Raw genomic sequence first — 21,237 nt, forward strand, 5'->3', positions numbered from 1 at the left:
ATCATATGATCTCCATTATCCAACATAGCGAATTAAATCATACCCAACACTACTAATTACAATAGACGCGGAAAAAGCCTTTGACAGGGTTAACTGGAAATGCGCTTTTTCAGTTTTGGAAACATTTAGGTTCAGAAATAAAATACTTTCCGCCATAAAAGCTCTATATTTCCTTCCATCCGCAAGGGTTCTAGTCAATAGTACTCTCTCCGATGTTTTCCACCTATCTAATGGTACTAGACAGGGGTGCCCTTTCTCCACCCTTCTGTTCATCTTAGTTATAGAACCCTTTGCAGAGATGATACGGCAATCCTAGGACATTCAAGGTGTTACTATAGGTCAGATAGAATCAAAACTCGTTTTGTTTGCCGATGATATTATACTGACTCACTAACCCCTCAGATTCGATCCAATCTTTTTTAAGTATAGCACAAGCATTTCGTTTGTTTTCACATTATAAAATAAACAATGATAAGTCCCAAGCCCTCCCCATTTCAATACAACCGCAAGTACTTCAGATCCTAAAAGGACAATACACTCTAGACTGGCAATCAGAGGTGGTCAGGTCACCTATTTAGGTGTCAAACTATCCTCCCCGATAACATCCTTATATGAACACAACTTCCCCGACCTCCTTAATGACACAACTAAATTAATCAAAACAGCTAGTATGGACCGAGCACTAACATCTAGATTGCAAGGTAAAATAATTTATTAAAGATTCTAAAACATATAGGGCCAGATTTATCATTAGCTCAAGTCTGAATAATGGAGTGAAAAAGTCGCAAATTTTTTTGCGCAATTTCACTCCAGTGAGGAACCATGCTTATCTTTTGAGACATTTTAATAGAACATGCGACTTTTTCGTAAAGACGTGCGACTTTTTCGTAAAGATGTGCGACGTTTTTAAAGCTGCTTACTGACGGATAAACTGCTACCGTCAAACCACATTTATTACAGTCTTAAAGGGCCGATCATAAATCTGACTTGGCTAAAACTGACTTTAGCCATATGTGAAAGTGGAGTGAGCTGTCAGAGTCATGATAAATCTGGCCCATAGACATATAAAATTAGAGAACTTGCATTCCAACAAGAAATTGGAGGTAGTCACTGCAAATTCAAACAATGAAGCTGATGTTGCTGCAGGCACATACAGGTATATACGGGTGTATACAGGTGTATATAAGATGGCAAATAATAAATGGCAAATTATAGTGTCTTGCTCTAGATAAAATGTCTCGCCATTTTATCTAGAGCAAGACACTATAATTTGCCATTTATATTTTCCATCTTATATACACCTGTATACACCCATATATACCTGTATGTGCCTGCAGCAACATCAGCTTCATTGTTTGAATTTGCAGTGACTACCTCTGATTTCTTGTTAGAATGCACGTTCTCTAATTTTATATGTCAATATGTTTTAGAATCTTTAATAAACTGTTATTTTACCTTGCAATCTAGATGTGAGTACTCAGTCCATACTAGCTGTTTTGATATAATTTTTATTGTTGACGTGGTGGATCAATAGGACCTAGCAGCACCTTCCTTGTTATTGTGGGGTAAGCCAGCATATCCGTTTCTTCATTTCACAACTAAATTAACCACTTCAGCCCCGCTAGGTGAAACCCCCTTCATGACCAGGCCTCTTTTTACACTTCGGCACTACACTACTTTCACCGTTTATCGCTCGGTCATGCAACTTACCACCCAAATGAATTTTACCTCCTTTTCTTCTCACTAATGGAGCTTTCATTTGGTGGTATTTTATTGCTGCTGACATTTTTACTTTTTTTGTTATTAATCAAAATGTAACGATTTTTTTGCAAAAAAATGACATTTTTCACTTTCAGCTGTGAAATTTTGCAAAAAAAACGACATCCATATATAAATTTTTCGCTAAATTTATAGTTCTACATGTCTTTGATAAAAAAAAAATGTTTGGGCAAAAAAAATATGGTTTCGGTAAAAGTTATAGCATTTACAAACTATGGTACAAAAATGTGAATTTCCGCTTTTTGAAACAGCTCTGACTTTCTGAGCACCTGTCATGTTTCCTGAGGTTCTACAATGCCCAAACAGTAGAAAAACCCCACAAATGACCCCATTTCGGAAAGTAGACACCCTAAGGTATTCGCTGATGGGCATAGTGAGTTCATAGAACTTTTTATTTTTTGTCACAAGTTAGCGGAAAATGATGATGATTTTCTATTTTTTTTTTTTCATACAAAGTCTCATATTCCACTAACTTGCGACAAAAAATAAAAAATTCTAGGAACTCACCATGCCCCTCACAGAATACCTTGGGGTGTCTTCTTTCCAAAATGGGGTCACTTGTGGGGTAGTTATACTGCCCTGGCAATTTAGGGGCCCAAATGTGTGAGAAGAACTTTGCAATCAAAATGTGTAAGAAATGACCGGTGAAATCCGAAAGGTGCACTTTGGAATATGCGCCCCTTTGCCCACCTTGGCAGCAAAAAAGTGTCACACATGTGGTATCGCCGTACTCAGGAGAAGTTGGGGAATGTGTTTTGGGGTGTCATTTTACATATACCCATGCTGGGTGAGAGAAATATCTTGGCAAAAGACAACTTTTCCCATTTTTTTATACAAAGTTGGCATTTGACCAAGATATTTTTCTCACCCAGCATGGGTATATGTAAAATGACACCCCAAAACACATTCCCCAACTTCTCCTGAGTACGGCGATACCAGATGTGTCACACTTTTTTGCTGCCAAGGTGGGCAAAGGGGCACATATTCCAAAGTGCACCTTTCGGATTTTGCAGGGCATTTTTTACACATTTTGATTGCAAAGTTCTTCTCACACATTTGGGCCCCTAAATTGCCAGGGCAGTATAACTACCCCACAAGTGACCCCATTTTGGAAAGAAGACACCCCAAGGTATTCCGTGAGGGGCATGGCGAGTTCCTAGAATTTTTTATTTTTTGTCGCAAGTTAGTGGAATATGAGACTTTGTAAGGAAAAAAGAAAAAAAAAGAAAAATCATCATTTTCCGCTAAATTGTGACAAAAAATAAAAAATTCTAGAAACTCGCCGTGCCCCTCACGGAATACCTTGGGGTGTCTTCTTTCCAAAATGGGGTCACTTGTGGCGTAGTTATACTGCCCTGGCAATTTAGGGGCCCAAATGTGTAAGAAGTACCTTGAAATCAAAATGTGTAAAAAATGGCCTGCGAAATCCGAAAGGTGCCCCTTTGCCCACCTTGGCTGCAAAAAAGTGTCACACATCTGGTATCGCCGTACTCAGGAGAAGTTGGGCAATGTGTTTTGGGGGGTCATTTTACATATACCCATGCTGGGTGAGAGAAATATCTTGGCAAAAGACAACTTTTCCCATTTTTTTATACAAAGTTGGCATTTGACCAAGATATTTTTCTCACCCAGCATGGGTATATGTAAAATGACACCCCAAAACACATTCCCCAACTTCTCCTGAGTACGGCGATACCACATGTGTGACACTTTTTTGCAGCCTAGATGCGCAAATGGGCCCAAATTCCTTTTAGGAGGGCATTTTTAGACATTTGGATCCCAGACTTCTTCTCACACTTTCGGGCCCCTAAAAAGTCAGGGCAGTATAAATACCCCACATGTGACCCCATTTTGGAAAGAAGACACCCCGAGGTATTCAATGAGGGGCATGGCGAGTTCCTAGAATTTTTTTTTTTTTTGCATAAGTTAGCGGATATAGATTTTTTTAGTTTTTTTTTCTCACAAAGTCTCACTTTCCGCTAACTTAGGACAAAAAATTCAATCTTTCATGGACTCAATATGCCCCTCACGGAATACCTTGGGGTGTCTTCTTTCCGAAATGGGGTCACATGTGGGGTATTTATACTGCCCTGGCTTTTTAGGGGCCCTAAAGCGTGAGAAGTCTGGAATATAAATGTCTAAAAATGTTTACGCATTTGGATTCCGTGAGGGGTATGGTGCGTCCATGTGAGATTTTATTTTTTGACACAAGTTAGTGGAATATGAGACTTTGTAAGAAAAAACAAAAACAAACAAAAAATGTCCGCTAACTTGTGCCAAAAAAAATGGCTGAATGGAGCCTTACCAGGGGGGGGGGGTGATCAATGACAGGGGGGTGATCAATGACAGGGGGGTGATCACCCATATAGACTCCCTGATCACCCCCCTGTCATTGATCACCCCCCCTGTAAGGCTCCATTCAGACGTCCGCATGATTTTTACGGATCCATGGATACATGGATCGGATCCACAGAACGCATGCGGACGTCTGAATGGAGCCTTACAGGGGGGTTATCAATGACAGGGGGTGATCAGGGTAATCAGGGTGATCACCCCCCTGTCACTGATCACCCCCCCTGTAAGGCTCCATTCAGACATCCGCATGATTTTTTACGGATCCATGGATACATGGATCGGATCCACAGAACGCATGCGGACGTCTGAATGGAGCCTTACAGGGGGGTTATCAATGACAGGGGGTGATCAGGGTAATCAGGGTGATCACCCCCCTGTCACTGATCACCCCCCCTGTAAGGCTCCATTCAGACATCCGCATGATTTTTTACGGATCCATGGATACATGGATCGGATCCACAGAACGCATGCGGACGTCTGAATGGAGCCTTACAGGGGGGTTATCAATGACAGGGGGTGATCAGGGTGATCACCCCCCTGTCACTGATCACCCCCCCTGTAAGGCTCCATTCAGACATCCGCATGATTTTTTACGGATCCATGGATACATGGATCGGATCCACAGAACGCATGCGGACGTCTGAATGGAGCCTTACAGGGGGGTTATCAATGACAGGGGGTGATCAGGGTAATCGGGGTGATCACCCCCCTGTCACTGATCACCCCCCCTGTCACTGATCACCCCCCCTGTAAGGCTCCATTCAGACATCTGCATGATTTTTTACGGATCCATGGATACATGGATCGGATCCACAGAACGCATGCGGACGTCTGAATGGAGCCTTACAGGGGGGTTATCAATGACAGGGGGTGATCAGGGTAATCAGGGTGATCACCCCCCTGTCACTGATCACCCCCCCTGTAAGGCTCCATTCAGACATCCGCATGATTTTTTACGGATCCATGGATACATGGATCGGATCCACAGAACGCATGCGGACGTCTGAATGGAGCCTTACAGGGGGGTTATCAATGACAGGGGGTGATCAGGGTAATCAGGGTGATCACCCCCCTGTCACTGATCACCCCCCCTGTAAGGCTCCATTCAGACATCCGCATGATTTTTTACGGATCCATGGATACATGGATCGGATCCACAGAACGCATGCGGACGTCTGAATGGAGCCTTACAGGGGGGTTATCAATGACAGGGGGTGATCAGGGTGATCACCCCCCTGTCACTGATCACCCCCCCTGTAAGGCTCCATTCAGACATCCGCATGATTTTTTACGGATACATGGATACATGGATCGGATCCACAGAACGCATGCGGACGTCTGAATGGAGCCTTACAGGGGGGTTATCAATGACAGGGGGTGATCAGGGTAATCACCCCCCTGTCACTGATCACCCCCCCTGTAAGGCTCCATTCAGACATCCGCATGATTTTTTACGGATCCATGGATACATGGATCGGATCCACAGAACGCATGCGGACGTCTGAATGGAGCCTTACAGGGGGGTTATCAATGACAGGGGGTGATCAGGGTAATCGGGGTGATCACCCCCCTGTCACTGATCACCCCCCCTGTCACTGATCACCCCCCCTGTAAGGCTCCATTCAGACATCTGCATGATTTTTTACGGATCCATGGATACATGGATCGGATCCACAGAACGCATGCGGACGTCTGAATGGAGCCTTACAGGGGGGCTATCAATGACAGGGGGTGATCAGGGTAATCAGGGTGATCACCCCCCTGTCACTGATCACCCCCCCTGTAAGGCTCCATTCAGACGTCCGCATGATTTTTACGGATCCATGGATACATGGATCGGATCCGTAAAAATCATGCGGACGTCTGAATGGAGCCTGACAGGGGGGTGATCAATGACAGGGGGGTGATCAATGACAGGGGGGTGATCAATGACAGGGGGTGATCAGGGAGTGTATATGGGTGATCACCCGCCTGTCATTGATCACCCCCCTGTAAGGCTCCATTCAGACGTCCGCATGATTTTTACGGATCCATGGATACATGGATCGGATCCGTAAAAATCATGCGGACGTCTGAATGGAGCCTGACAGGGCGGTGATCAATGACAGGGGGTGATCAGGGAGTGTATATGGGTGATCACCCGCCTGTCATTGATCACCCCCCTGTAAGGCTCCATTCAGACGTCCGCATGATTTTTACGGATCCATGGATACATGGATCGGATCCGTAAAAATCATGCGGACGTCTGAATGGAGCCTGACAGGGCGGTGATCAATGACAGGGGGTGATCAGGGAGTGTATATGGGTGATCACCCGCCTGTCATTGATCACCCCCCTGTAAGGCTCCATTCAGACGTCCGCGTGATTTTTACGGATCCATGGATACATGGATCGGATCCGTAAAAATCATGCGGACGTCTGAACGGAGCCTGACAGGGGGGTGATCAATGACAGGGCGGTGATCAATGACAGGGGGGTGATCAGGGAGTTTATATGGGGTGATCAGGGGTTTATAAGGGGTTAATAAGTGACGGCGGGGGGGGGTGTAGTGTAGTGTAGTGTGGTGTTTGGTGGGACTGTACTGACCTACCTGAGTCCTCTGGTGGTCGATCCTAACAAAAGGGACCACCAGAGGACCAGGTAGGAGGTATATTAGACGCTGTTATGAAAACAGCGTCTAATATACCTGTTAGGGGTTAAAAAATTCGGATCTCCAGCCTGCCAGCGAGCGATCGCCGCTGGCAGGCTGGAGATCCACTCGCTTACCTTCTGTTCCTGTGAGCGCGACGCGTTCACAGGAAATCTCGCGTCTCGCGAGAAGACGCGTATATGCGTCCAGGAGGAATAAAGCAACCACCTCCCGGACGCATATACGCGTACGGCGGTCGGGAGGTGGTTAATGTCTGAACTTTCAAAGACAGCTACCTCATGGATTGCTAAAATTGCCACATACAAAATGCTTATACTCACTAAATTTCTATATTCCTATTCATGTCCCTAATCCCTTTTTCACAGCAGCAACTAGGAAATTGAAAAACTTTATATGGGAAGGGAAGGCCCCTAGAGTCTTTGCCAATATATTAATTTTACACCCCAAAGCTGGATGCCTTGGCCTTCCGAATTTCATAGATTATTATAAAGTGTAAGTACTGGACCAACTTACAGCTTGGTGGAAGAATGCCACTTATAAAATATAGAAAAACATCTCACACAAACTAAAACCCTTAAATCCCGCTACTGGGCCCTCAGTAGTAAAACCCTCAAATATGCTTATATTCAAAACTCCCAAAAAATATGGAACACCTTTGTCAAATCTAAAGATGTGAAATTACTTTAGTCAAGGAAGGATATCCCAGTAGACTCTTTAGAAGACGTTATATTGGGTCTAGATCTATCCTCATGGAAGAAATTGGGTATTACTAACCTTAAACATTTATGTGATTCCCATAATTCTACCCACTTCCCATACCTTCATGGCAGATGAAACATTCCACACATAGATTTTCATAAATCCCTTATGCTTAGGGAATATGTACAAAACTATATAGCTCCTAAAATCCCTGTGGATACTGAATACGCGATTACACTGGAATTTATACTGTAGAGGCCCAGAACCATTTCTCTATTTTATACTGCACTTCAAAATAAATTTTAATTTGGGAAAAGGAGTTAGACCTGGGTTTCTCTGACTCACAGTGGAATTCTTCATTCAAGCTAATCAACAAATCATTTAGATGTATAACACACCGAGAAGCAATATTTAAAACCCGCTATAACTGGTATTTCACTCCCACCAAGCTCAACCGTATCTACCTTAACTGCTCAGATAAGTGTTGGAGGAATTGCAGACAATGAGGTACATTAAAACACATCTTATGGGACTGCAAAAAAGTGATACCCTTATGAAAGGCAGCCAGGAGGATAATAAACATTTTAACCTCTGGGGCACAGGAATTGTCTCCGGCTCTTGCCCCTACTATTATTGGACCTGAACCTAATCCCAATGCACCACAGAACTATAGTGGCACCTGTTCTAATGGCCACAAAGTTGGCCACAATTACACGCCACTGGAAGGAACCAACACTCCCACATATAAACAAAGCAGTACATCTAATCAACAGGATATGTGGCTTTGAGACAATAATAGTATACCAAAACTTTGCTTTCTCAAAGTTTAGCTTAGAATGGAACACATGGATCAACAGCCCATATTACACTGAATGAGAGGTTGACCTAAGAAGATTATGACCAAAGAGAAAAAGTTTAAAGATTTGAGTTTGTTGTTATGATTACCTTCCCTTTCTTTACCGCTCTCCCTTCTACTCCCTTCTCCCCTTACTCCAACCGTTGTTGTGTTAAAATAGTATCTGATTGAATTTACCACTCCACTCTATATGTAGACCATGAGAGTTTCTACACTAGAGTACAGCACCTGTTGGGATTCTACCTTTCTCTATCTTAAATAAAGTATTGACTCACCTCTCTACTTATCTTCACCCCCAACTTGTGCTGTCACATGCAAATGACTCTATTACAGATTGTGTACATCACATTTTCCTTATGGTCTATTTAAAATATGTGATTTTAGCTATTTTGATAGATATATTATTGATCTGCATATTCATGTATGTAATACCTATGTACTATTCTCGCTTTTTTGTAACATTGTACCTGGTTTTATTTTTCTATACTTCAAAATAAAGAAAATTATTGTCTCTCAAAATGTAGCATAGCCACTGATTAAGACCTCATGCACACGACCGCTGTTTCATTCCATGTCCGTTCCGTTTTTCGTGATTTTTTGCGGACCCATTGACTTTCAATGGGTCAGTTGAAAACTCGGCTAATGCACCGTTCGTCATCCGCGTCCGTGATCCGTGGTTTCAGTCCGTCAAAAAAATATAACCTGTCCTATTCTTTTCATGGAAAACGGTTCGCGGACCCATTCAAGTCAATGGGTCAGTGAAAAAACGTGGAGGCTCACAAGATTGTCATCCGCGTCCACGCGTCCGTGTTCGTTTTTTTCCTATCATTTGCATGGCAAACTTGACTTAGATCTTTTTTTACTTTCCTTCATGTCTGGAGATCCTCCAAAAATAAAGGAAGACATACGGAAACAAAAACGGACACAGATCACGGAACGACGGAACCCCTTTTTGCGGACCGCAAAAAAATACTATCGTGTGCATGAGGCCTTATTCAATAAAATGTATCTGTATAGTGCACTTAATTTCTTCTTTCTTTGACTGGCTCCTTAAGAAGGTCACACATGCTCAGTTTTATCCTTCAACTGCCTCCTGAGCTGTGATAGGGAGAGCACAGACATGCCCCCTTTACTGCAGTGGAAAAGACCCTCCCCTTGAGCTGCCAGCTTGATATAAATCTAGGAAAGCAATGAATGGGGAGATTTCTGTATCCATGCGAGGTACAGGGCTGGTTCTAGCATTCTTAGAAAGAGATTGTCATGTCCTATATGATGTCTGATTTTAATTTTTTATAGTAATCATGGGATAACCCCTTTCACCTGGAATTTGGCAATAGAGCTGAGGACATGGGCTGCTAGATTGCCGCTAGCACATCCGTAATATCCAGTCCCCATAGCTCTCTCTGTTTTTATTGTGTCAGGAAAACGATTTGATAGATATGCAAATTAACCTGAGATGAGTCCTGTCCCTGAGATGAGTCTAGCATGAAGAAGCCCAGCACCGCCCGCATCCTCCGAATCTCCTCCTTGCTCCCCAACGTCACAAAGCTAGAGCGCCGTAATCTCACGATGCGCAAGCTAGCACATGCGCAGTGTCGGCATAGTGTTTGTTCCCTGTGCTGGCATCAGCCTCAGGGAATGAACTGCGCATACGCTAGCTCACTCATCGCGAGATTACGGCGCTCTAGCTTTGTGACGTCGGGGAGCAAGGAGGAGATTCGGAGGAGATTCGGAGGATGCGGGGCGGTGCTGGGCTCCTTTTACGCTGGACTCATCTCAGGGACAGGACTCATCTCAGGTTAATTTGCATATCTATCAATTAGTTTTTTTGACAAAATAAAAACACACAGAGCTATGGGGACTGGGTATTGCAGACATGCTAGCAGCGATCTAGCAGACCATGTCCTCAGCTCTATTGCCAAATTCCAGGTGACAGGTTTCCTTTAAGGTCTACATACAGTAGATTGTTGGCCTATGGGCATATTTATAATAGAAGTAATAAAGAAATAATATAGGAAAATAGCTACATTCACATGTAGAACATAAAATTCAGCCTTCATTTATATAAAACCTAATGATTCCCTTTTGGCTTCCCCCTCAATTACACTTCTATTATTTCAGACATGTGTTGCTTGTTCTAATGTTCAATGTGATTCTATCATTACAGGCAGTAGAAGAGCTCGTCCGCCTACTAGACCTGGAAAAGAGGAGCATTGTGATGGGCAGAAGCCAGGCAAGTTCCCAAGTGCTTCCTAACATCATCATCGAAAACGTGGAGGTTACTTATGATAGCTCTATGCCAGCTTTCTGGTGTAGCAAAGCTAAAAATGTTGTTGCAAGTTTCTGCTTGTGACAAAATGTCAGACTGTAGCTTTTTTTTTTATACCCTTGCTACTTTTTCCAAAAATGGGTATGATCTGGGTGGGAGGAAGCAGGCCAAGTATAGGACCTCCACAGCCTGACTCACTTCTGGCACACAGATAGCAGTAAGATACAACAAATTTATTAAGAGGTGTTCACTGCTTAAGAACTGTTGTGTGAAATGCCAGGGTTGGTAGAAAAAGGCTTAGAAGCCTACACGTTCTTATTGAGAAATCACCCAGTTCAATATGCACTGTATCAAGTTTCACAATTAAATTATGCTTTGTAACTTAAAGAGGGTTTCCAGGCATACCTGAACAGTAATGGTCTGATACTCCACACCCCCACAGATCAGCTATTCTCTGCAGTCTCTGGCACTGGAACCGGCACTTTAAATGGAAAAGGAAGCACAGCTCCGTTCAAAGTATAGTGGACATGCTGGGTTACTGCAGTTTTGCTCCCATTCACCTCAAAAGAGCTGAGCTGCAGAACAGCCTCTACACGTTGAACAGAGCTGTGCTTTCTTTTCTATTTAAAATGCTGGTTCCAGTGCCGGAGACTGCAGAGTATAGCTGATTGGGGGGTGCAGAGTGTCAGAACATTACCGGGATTATCAGGCATGAATGACCTATCCTGAGGATACCAGGAGCATGGAAAACCCTTTTAAAGACATTATAAATTATTGACAGTGACAGTTTAGTAGCTATGCTACCAAAATGTGCAATATTGGATGTCATTTGCTGCTCAGCACCATGGTGGGGGCTAAACTGCAATAGCAGACACATGACATCTTGTACTATAAATAGACTGCCATGTTCATTTTCTTGTGCTTGATGGGATCTGAGCAGTTGGACTTATGTAGATAATATATTGATGGCATATCCTAGTATCTCTAAAAAAATCCAATATGGTTTTCCCATAGACTTATATTGGCCAATGATCTTTGAAGGTGCAGAGATGAAAAGCAAAGAGTGTACAGGCTCTCATAAGAGTGGCAAATTCTAACAAACCATAAGGGTCGCAGCCCACACACCCTATAACTCGTCAAAAGATGTACAGAATATTAAGTATTTAAAGGGCTATTGATTTGAGTGCAGACTTTATTTAGGGGTGATGTTTATTTAGTGGATGATGGAGGTAGTGCTCCTTCCTTCAGAATTATAAAGTATTACAGTTAACTCACATTGAAGAGAAGATTTACTATTTTTATAGAAATTGCAGTACTGCACTGGGGCAGAGAAAGACCATCTGTGCTTTTTCCTTTTTTTCCATTTTATACCACTGTTCTACCAAGCCTGTTTAATAAGGGACTTGGCACAGGCACTGATTGCAGAGAGGTAAATCCATTAATATGAACACTGATTTTGCAGCGGCTATGAAGAACTCATTGGGACTGTGCAGTTAATGCAGTCATTATTGAAGCAATCAAACCCTTAATGAGGCATTACTCCATCTTCACTAATTCTAAGTCTATTGTTGCTGGGAACATTTATGTCAATGCAATGGGAAAGAAGATTGACTAAAACAAGAAGAATTTGTCTATTTAGAATGTTTTAGTGACTGGTAATGATTATTAATATGCTTTCCCATCCCTAAACATGAGCAAATCTATAGTTCCTTTTTGAGTTTTTGAAGGATATCCTTAGCCAGAGTGGCTGTAGTATATTGCACTGATGTGGTTCAGTATTTTATAACACTTTTACTACAGAAGAACATAATTGTAATGTTTTACACTTTTACCACTGATAAACATAATTGTAATCTTTGGTATGACCATGTTATCATTGTCCATGTTGCATTGAGAAGAAAAATAGGAGCAATTAGAATTTGGCTTCTATTTCACATTATAGATATTGCTCACAGACACACCTTTACACCCTTTCCTATGTCGAAATATACAGTGCATGTAAAGTAGTATTCCCCACCAACTTACTTACCTAGCAACTGTGGCTAGTGTGTGTGTGGGGGCATGGTTGGCAATGACACATAATGCTGTCAATGTTATACAATACATTCCAAAACTCTAAGGCCTCTTTCACACGGGAGTCATGTTTTTGGTCCTTATAAGATGCGGGTGCTTTGCGGGAAAATGCAAGATTTTTCCGTGTGAGTCCAAAACATTGTTGTCACGACTGTGACTGATCCAGACAGGTCTGGGAGGAGAAGGTCGCAGCGACTTGCTACTCGCGATAGCTTGTGAGTTTGCTCCGTGGTTCAGGGTATGTCATCCGGGTTTTGCCTTGTGAACCTTTTTGTCCTGACTGGGAGTTTGTAGGCATCCTTCTCAGGTGAGTCCTGTCTGCCACTCCCAGCTACTATATTAGTTTCAGTTTCACTTGCAGTCATTGCCAGATATAGTCCTTACTTCCAGTGCTATTCTGACCTTTGAAGGAGATCGTTTCATGGTATTGCCGTGGAGCTCTGGTCTGGTGTGGACTGTCGTTATTGGGATCACCTTCTCTGCTCGTGACTGGATAAGTCTATCTATGTTTGATTGTTTGTTTGTTGCTGTCTTCCCCTGTTGTTCTCCTAGACGTGAGTGATGGTGACTAGTGCTCCCATCTGCCTTTCCCCAGTCTAGTCTTGTTAGGGTGACTGAGGGTTTAGGCATCCTGCTCGCCGCACGGGTTCACACCCCGTCTAGGGTATCAGGGCAGACAGGTGCCAGCTTAGGGTTAGTCAGGGGTGACCGTTCTATTTCCCATCCGTAGATAAGGGTCCCCCTTCCCCTCCGTCTGGTGCGACACGACTGCTGCTGGGATAGCGGTCGTGACAATTGTCATGCGTTTTGCACGCGCGGGAGAAAAAGCGCCATGTTTGGTACCCGTCATGTTTGGGATTGGGGTTGTGTAGATTGTATTATTTTCCCTTATAACATAGTTATGAGGGAAAATAATAGCATTATTAATACAGAATGCTTAGTACAATAGGGCTGGAGGGGTTAAAAAAAAAAATTAACTCACCTTAATCCACTTGGTCGCGCAGCCCGGCTTCTCTTCTGTCTTCTTCTCTGAGAAATAGGACCTTTGATGACGTAACTGCGCTAATCACATGGTCCGTCATATGATCTTTTACCATGGTGATAGATCATGTGACGGACCATGTGATGAGCGTAGTGACGTCACCACAGGTCCTTTTCCTGTGCACAGCAAAGATGAAGACAGAAGAGAAGGCAGGCTTAGTTAAATTATTTTTTACTATGTACTATGCATTCTGTATTAAGAATGCTATTATTTTCCCTTATAACCATGTTATAGGGGAAAATATCAACGATCGGGTCTCCAACCCGATCGTCTCCTAGCAACCGTGTGTGAAAATCGCACCGCTTCAGCACTTGCTTGCTGATGCTTGCGATTTTTACACAGCCCCATTCACTTCTATGGGGCCTGCGTTGCGTGGAAAACGCACAAAGAGGAGCATGCTGCGATTTTCACGCAACGCACAAGTGATGCGTGAAAATCACAGCTTATCTGCACAGCCCCATAGAAATGAATGGGTCCGGATTCAGTGACGGTGCAATGCATTCACCTCACGCATTGCACCCACGCGGTAAACGCGCCCGTGTGAAAGGGGCCTAAGGGTTACATAGCATCATAAATCAATATAATACTACGTGACCCGGTCAGTGCTGGAAGTTCAGCGTGTCCGGAGCATTACACTCGCTGATTGAAAATCCTCAAAAACAATTCACATGCTGCGGATTTCAAAATCTGCACGCAAGTCAATTTCTACATGGTAAGTTTCCATACCATGTAGACGAGATTTAGAAAATTGCATGTGCATATAGCCATAAAGTCCAAATTTGGCTTCAGTTAGCCAGAAATAAACAGTGGCAGCAAAGCTTTGTAGGCACTTTTCGTAACTCGTGCAATAAAATGGAAAATAAACACCGGCCTCTCTGGGATTTAGATAAAGACATGAGAGGAATTCATCATAGACAGGCTTATTTTGCCATTCTTTGTTATCCCCTCCATTGCCAAAGGATGCCCCGATTTTATGGCGATGAGCAGGTCTTATCATAAATTAGGTGCATTCTCCAGCAGTCCATGTGTCTAGACTGAAATCTTCGGCAGCTCCAAGCTGTCATAGATTTCAGTCTTCTTTTATGTCAGAAATCTAGCCCAGCTCTTACCATACCCTCTTCTTGGAAAGTGGTGAGGGCAGCGTATAAATGCCACTTGCACCTAGATTTAGAAGTTATTTTAAAAGTTATTTATTAAACACTTGGCTTGCAACTTTTTCACACCAGAAAACAGGTTTCTAATATCTGTTCAACAGTACAAAGTCCCTCTATGTATTCTACTTCCTCTCCTGGCTCTTTAACTTCTTCCTTTGCTTGGACTTTTAGGATGGGAAACACCGTTGCTTGACCTTCTCTGTCAAGGTATTCCCTGCCTCTAGAAAGGGAAGGGGAATGAGTGACTCACTTAGAGCATCACACTTTACATGTATAAGTGAAATGTTCATCTTTATCAAAGCCTATCAAGAGATACTGTTATCCCAATTCTACTAATCCACTATTATATTAACCAAAAACATATTTTCTTTACACTGCTCATTTGAGTCATTGAAGAAGCAGCGATCTGCTCCACAGTATAAGGAGGAATGATCGCTAATACCATTGCACGTTCCCATACAGAATCATGCAAATGATGATTTAGGTGTCCACATGAACGATTCTATTACTCAATGAATGAGTATTTCGCTCGTTCATTGTGCAATCAGGAGCACCTTTACAATGGCAGATTATTGCTAATGAGTGTTTGTAATAATGCTTGTTAGTGATAATATGACAAAAACACAGAAATATAGTGGCAAATCTGGGGGAGCTGCTCAACCCCTAACACTGTAGCGTGTTTTTCATGGGGGGAGCAGCCCCACCGCATGTGGACCGCAGCAAACGACTATCCCCAGCAAAAAAATGCATACGGTGGAGGATGCCGGCGCGGTCCACATGAACCACAAAGGCATCCTACACAAAACAGAACATTGTGCGGATGAAAATATAATGCATGATGGGCTCCGATATTTTCCTGACAGGAATATATTGGCAAAACTCTCAGCTTTTAATATCTGCATTTATGACTAGCCAGTATAGTCAGAGCCATATACGTTTGGTGCATTTCTTCTGTGATTGATTAGTGATAATATGCCCTAACCTCAGTCTAAAGGGGCTATAAGAATGGGATCCCTATGCCAGAGTGTTTTATCTCTCTATGCTGACTGCTACAGAAGGACAATAATTCGTATTTAATTTTCAATGGTATAGTACTGCTTACAGGAAAAAGAAAAGGAGCCAAAAAGTAAAAAAAAATGGTTTTCTGTGAATATAAACTTTTATAAAAATTTGCTCTGATGGCAGTGTTTCTTTAAAGGGGTTTTCTGGGACTATAATATTGGTAGACTAGAGTATCAGAGTATCAGATCAATGGGAATCCAACTCCCATCATCCATGCCAACTACTGGACTGAAAGGTATGCAGCAGCAGTTGCTGTGCCTGGTTTTACTGGCCAGTTCCATTGCTTAAGGGCTCATGCACATGACCGTATGTATTTTGCAGTCCACAAAAAAAATACAGATGACGTCTGTAGCATTCCATATTTTGCGGAATGGAACATCTGGCCCCTAATGGAACAGTACAAACTTTGTCCATAATGTGGGCAATAATAGGATATTCTATTTTTTTTGCGGAACAGAAATACAGACATGCGGAAACGGAATACACACAGAGTACCTTCCATTTTTTTTGCGGACCCATTAAAATGAATGGTTCCGCATATGGTCTGCAAAAGAAAGCCGGAACGGACGCGGGAAGAAAATTCGTTCATGTGCTTGAGCCCTAAATAGGATGGAGTAGCGACTACCAAAAGCATGAAGCTGTGCCTAATAAACAATAGAGGGGACACGGTGATCCTTTAATTTTCTGGTCCTCGGGGTGCTGGGAGTCAAATCTAGTCTTAGAAAACTCCTGAATTCAAAGTATGTTTTAGCTGATTTCCAACTATTTGAATGTTAAAGAGCATAATAATTTAGTTCAAGAGAATACCTGCTCATCCTTCCTATAAAGAGAAAGATAAATTCCAACTATGTTTAAATTCATTATTCGCTTAACTAGATGTCCTTATGATTAGTGTTGGGCTCGAATATTCGAATAGCGAATATTAATCGCGAATATCGGCACTTCGAGAAGTCGCAAATATTTAGAATATAGTGATATACTGTATATTCATAATTTTGAATATTCTAGATTTTTTTTTTTTTTAACAGTACCCTCCCTTCTTGCTTGTGGGCCAATGAGAAGGCTGCAACATCTTTGTCTGAGCTTAGCAACATCCCTAGCAACCGTTGTATGCAGTATTTTGCAGTTCTGAGAGAGACAGCAGTGTTATTGCTGTGCTCTGTGCTTTCCTGTGTCATTACATTAGATAGTTAGTTAGCTTATATATATAATACAGATAGTTAGTGGGAGATAGTGTAGGTTAGATAGTGATATAGTGTTCTGCTGTTACTACATACTTGCTACATACATAGTGCATCATTGGTGCCAATTTTGCAATCGCGAATATATTGGAGCACTCTATCTACATATAAAGCTATTGTAATGTTCTGCCGTGCCAACCATTTTCTCCGGTCTCAGGAAACTTCTAGCAGCTTGAAAAATGTAGCTATAATGACCCACGCCTGTATTTCGAGCGCATTATACGAATATTACATTGCTAATTTCTCACGATCAAGAAAATAATCTCAAATTCGCAAATTCTTATATGATGAATATTTTACCAAAAATTCACACAATGTCGGGAATTCAAATATTGCCCCTGCCGCTCATCACTACTTATGATTGTATATAGATGCATATACTTAACTATTGATAGCATTAGACTATGTTTACATTAGCAATAAGGTTTATTTTTAGAACAGTAACTATGATTTATTGCTGGATCTGTCACACAATGGATACCAGCAGCACTAAATACATGCTCTGACAAAATGCTGGTGGCGGGGCAGGCCAGCACCTCCAAGGCGTAGAGCGCCAGTTCGTTCCATGTGTCCAGTTGGACACCCAATAGTTGTAAGGCACACAGGGAACACTGATGACACTGACATGGTCTGCTACGTACTCCTTCACGATCTTCCAAAATGTTTCCCTCCTTGTGACACTAGGCCGCACATTAGGTTGAGGGTTCTGGCTGGGTGTCATAAAACTGTCCCAGGCCTTGGAGATATTTTGTAGAATATTCGTCATATATTTGAGAATTCGCGATTATACTCTTGATTGTGAAAATCGTCACTGTAATATTTGTGTAATGCGCGTGAAATACCGGCGTGGGTCACTTATGCTACATTTCACAAGCTGGTATAAGTTTCCTGAGACTGGAGAAAATGGTTGACACGGCAGAACATTAGAATAGCTTTATATGGAGATAGATTGCTCTGTTTTTTTCGTGCTTGAGAATTTTCGGCAATATCTACTAGACTATAGATCAATCTAACCTACACAGACTAGCTCCCCCTAACTGTCTGAATTATATATATAAGTTTACTGTCTAATGTATTAACACAAAGCACAGAGCACAGCGATGACACGGCTGTCTCTTTCATAACTGCAATAAACTAATAGCTGCTGGGGAGGTTCTTATATAGTAAGGGGTAGGCAACTTTTCTATTGGTTTCTAGGGATGTTGCTAAGCTGTGACAAAGCCTTCTCATTGGCCCACAAGCTAGAAGAAGGGAGGGATGATCACCTGATGTGTACTGTGTTAAAAAAAAAACTAAAACAAAATGAATATTCGTCATTAAGAATAAATAGCACTATATTCTAAATATTTGCAAAATCTCGAAGTGCCGATATTCTCGATAAAAATTGACTTTTTTAAAATATTCACGCTCAACACTAGTGCCAGAGTCCCAACAGACAAGACTTTGCTGTTCCCATCAGGAGGATGACTCTCAATCTCCTCATCTTCTTTCCCCTCTTCTACCCCTCCACGCTGTACAGATGGAATAAAACTTTCATGGGTACTACCTTCTGTAGCGGAGGAAACCATCTCCTGCCTCTCCTCCTCATCCAATTTGCGCTGAGAAGACGAACTGAGGGTGATCTGGCTATCACCCTGTGCACTGTCTTCCCCCATTTGCACCTCTTCTACATGCAAAGTGTCCGCCTTTATTGTGAGCAGCGAGCATTTGAGTAGACACAGAAGTAGGATGGTTACACTGATAATAGCATTATCACCGCTCACCATCTGTGTTGATTCCTCAAAGTTGCGCAAAACCTCACAGAGGTCAGGCATCAATGCCCACTCGATGCTTGTGAAGAGAGGAAGCTGACTGGAAAGGCGACGACCATGTTGCAGCTGGTATTCCAATACTGACCTCTGCTGCTCACAAAGCCGGGCCAACATGTGGAACGTGGAGTTCCAGCACGTGCTCACATCACACAACAGTTGGTGAGCTGGCAATAGCAAGCGCTGCTGCAGCGTTGCCAGACCGGCTGAAGCTGTCGATGACTTGCGGAAATGGGCACCTTCACCAGTAGCTCAGGCAAATTGGGCTAGGTTTTGAGAAAGTGCTGAAACACTAGGTTGAACACGTGGGCTAGGCATGGTTTGTGTGTGAGCTTGCCGAGCTCTAAAGCCACCACCAAGCTGCGGCCATTATTAGACTCAACCATGCCTGGTTGTAGGTTGAGTGGCGAGAGCCACAGCTCAGTCTGGTCCCTTATCCCCTGCCACAGCTCTGCGGCAGTGTGCTGTTTTTCACCTAAGCAGATCAGTTTAAGCACAGCCTGTTGCCGCTTCCCCACTGCAGTGCTACACTGCTTCCAGCTACTGACTGATGTCTGACTGGTGCTGCAAGATGATAATTTAGAGGTAGAAGTGGAGGAGGAGGCGGAGGAGGAGAAGGGGGGTTGCAGCCACTAACGTAGGTGGTGGCGGAAACCCTAATGGAAGTAGGGCCCGCAATCCGTGGCGTCGGTAGCACCTGTGCCATCCCAGGGTACAACTCGCTCCCGGCCTCCACAACGTTCACCTGGTGTGCCGTCAGGGAAATTTAGCATCCCTGGCCAAAAGCACTTATAAGTCGTTAAGTGGACCTTACCAATAACTGCGTTGGTCAGGGCACGGGTAATGTTACGGGACACATGCTGGTGTAAGGCTGGGACTGCACATCGTGAAAAATATTTGCGGCTGGGGACAGAGTAATGCGAAACAACCACCGCCATCAGGCTGCAGAAATCCTCAGTGTCCACAAGCCTAAATGGCAACATTTTTAGGGCCAGCAATTTGAAAAGGTGCACATTAAGTGCTATGGCCTGTGGGTGGGTGGCTGGGTGTTTGTGCTTTCGTTCAAAGGCCTGGGGTATAGATATCTGTATGCTGTGCTGGGACACAGAAGTGGATGTGCTAGCTGATGGTGCTTGCTAAGGTCCGGGTGCATGGCGGGAGGCATCTGGGCCTGCGTCTTGGCCATGGGATTGGACAGCATATAACACAGGGGAAAAGGAGGCAGTGGTGTGACCCGCAGACACTGATTGTTGGATACACGCGTTCGGCCCACCTATTAGGGTGCTTTGATGCCATGTGGCGGATCATGCTGGTGGTGGTGAGGTTGCTAGTGTTCATGCCCTTGCTCATTTTGGTATAGCCTGGTTGCAAATGACAATTCTTTTATCGTCCGCACTTTCCTCCAAAAAGCTGCGGAACACCTACCCCTTGGCAAGTGAGATTGCCGCAATGGGGTGCTCCGGGAAACAGTTGCGTGCCTGTTCGGTGTGGCCCGCCTTCTCCCTTTTGCCACCCCACTGCCTTTTCCAGCCTGTTGCGGTGGTGCGGATCCCTCCCCCTCTGTACTGCTGTCCTCGCTTGGCTTGCCACCTTCCTAGGTTGGGTCAGTGACTTCATCGTCCACCACCTCCTCTTCTACTTCCTCACTGTGGTTATCCTCCTAACTTGTTGAATTAACAACAACCTCAGTTATTGACAACTGTGTCTCATCCTTATCAGCAATCTCTTGAGACACTAATTGCGGTTGTATTATTGGCAAATTTGTCTCATTATCATCATCCACCTCGTGAAACACTAATTACCGTTCCCCACCGTCATCTTCTTGTGACTGTGGATGCTCAAGAGTTTGGGAATCAGGGCACAATATCTCCTCATGTCCCTCTTTAAGCGGGCTTGTCAAGAAGCCCAAATCAAGCAATGGCGATGAAAAAAGCTCCTCGGAATATCCGAGTGTGGTATCACTTGTTTGCCAAGACTCTCCATGGTGGGAGGAAGGAGTATCAGGGTGAGGATTCTGTTGACCAGACTCTTGGCTACTGAGACTGGCTTTTGTGGAAGACAGGGTTGTGTTTAACCGACTGGAAGCATTATATTCTGAAATCCAACCGACCACCTGGTCGCACTGGTCTGACTTCGAGAGTGGTGTCCTGCGCCACCCTGCAAACTGGGACATGAAGCTAGGTATCGTGGATGAGTGTGTTTCTTGTGCTTTGGCAGCAGGCACGCGCCCTGGGCCACGTCCTCTGCGT

General features: G+C 43.5%; 1 protein-coding gene across 1 annotated transcript in view; it reads left to right on the forward strand.

Annotated features, from left to right (window-relative positions):
• Positions 1-21,237, forward strand: part of MYO18B (myosin XVIIIB) — a 758,252-nt gene that overhangs the window by 310,976 nt on the left and 426,039 nt on the right. The window contains exon 23 of the mRNA XM_044275382.1: positions 10,507-10,572. Coding sequence (XP_044131317.1) covers positions 10,507-10,572 — 66 coding nt within the window. The remainder of the gene's footprint in view (positions 1-10,506; positions 10,573-21,237) is intronic.

The sequence above is a fragment of the Bufo gargarizans genome, chromosome 1 (genome assembly GCF_014858855.1).
Source record: "Bufo gargarizans isolate SCDJY-AF-19 chromosome 1, ASM1485885v1, whole genome shotgun sequence".
NCBI classification, from domain to species: Eukaryota; Metazoa; Chordata; class Amphibia; order Anura; family Bufonidae; genus Bufo; species Bufo gargarizans.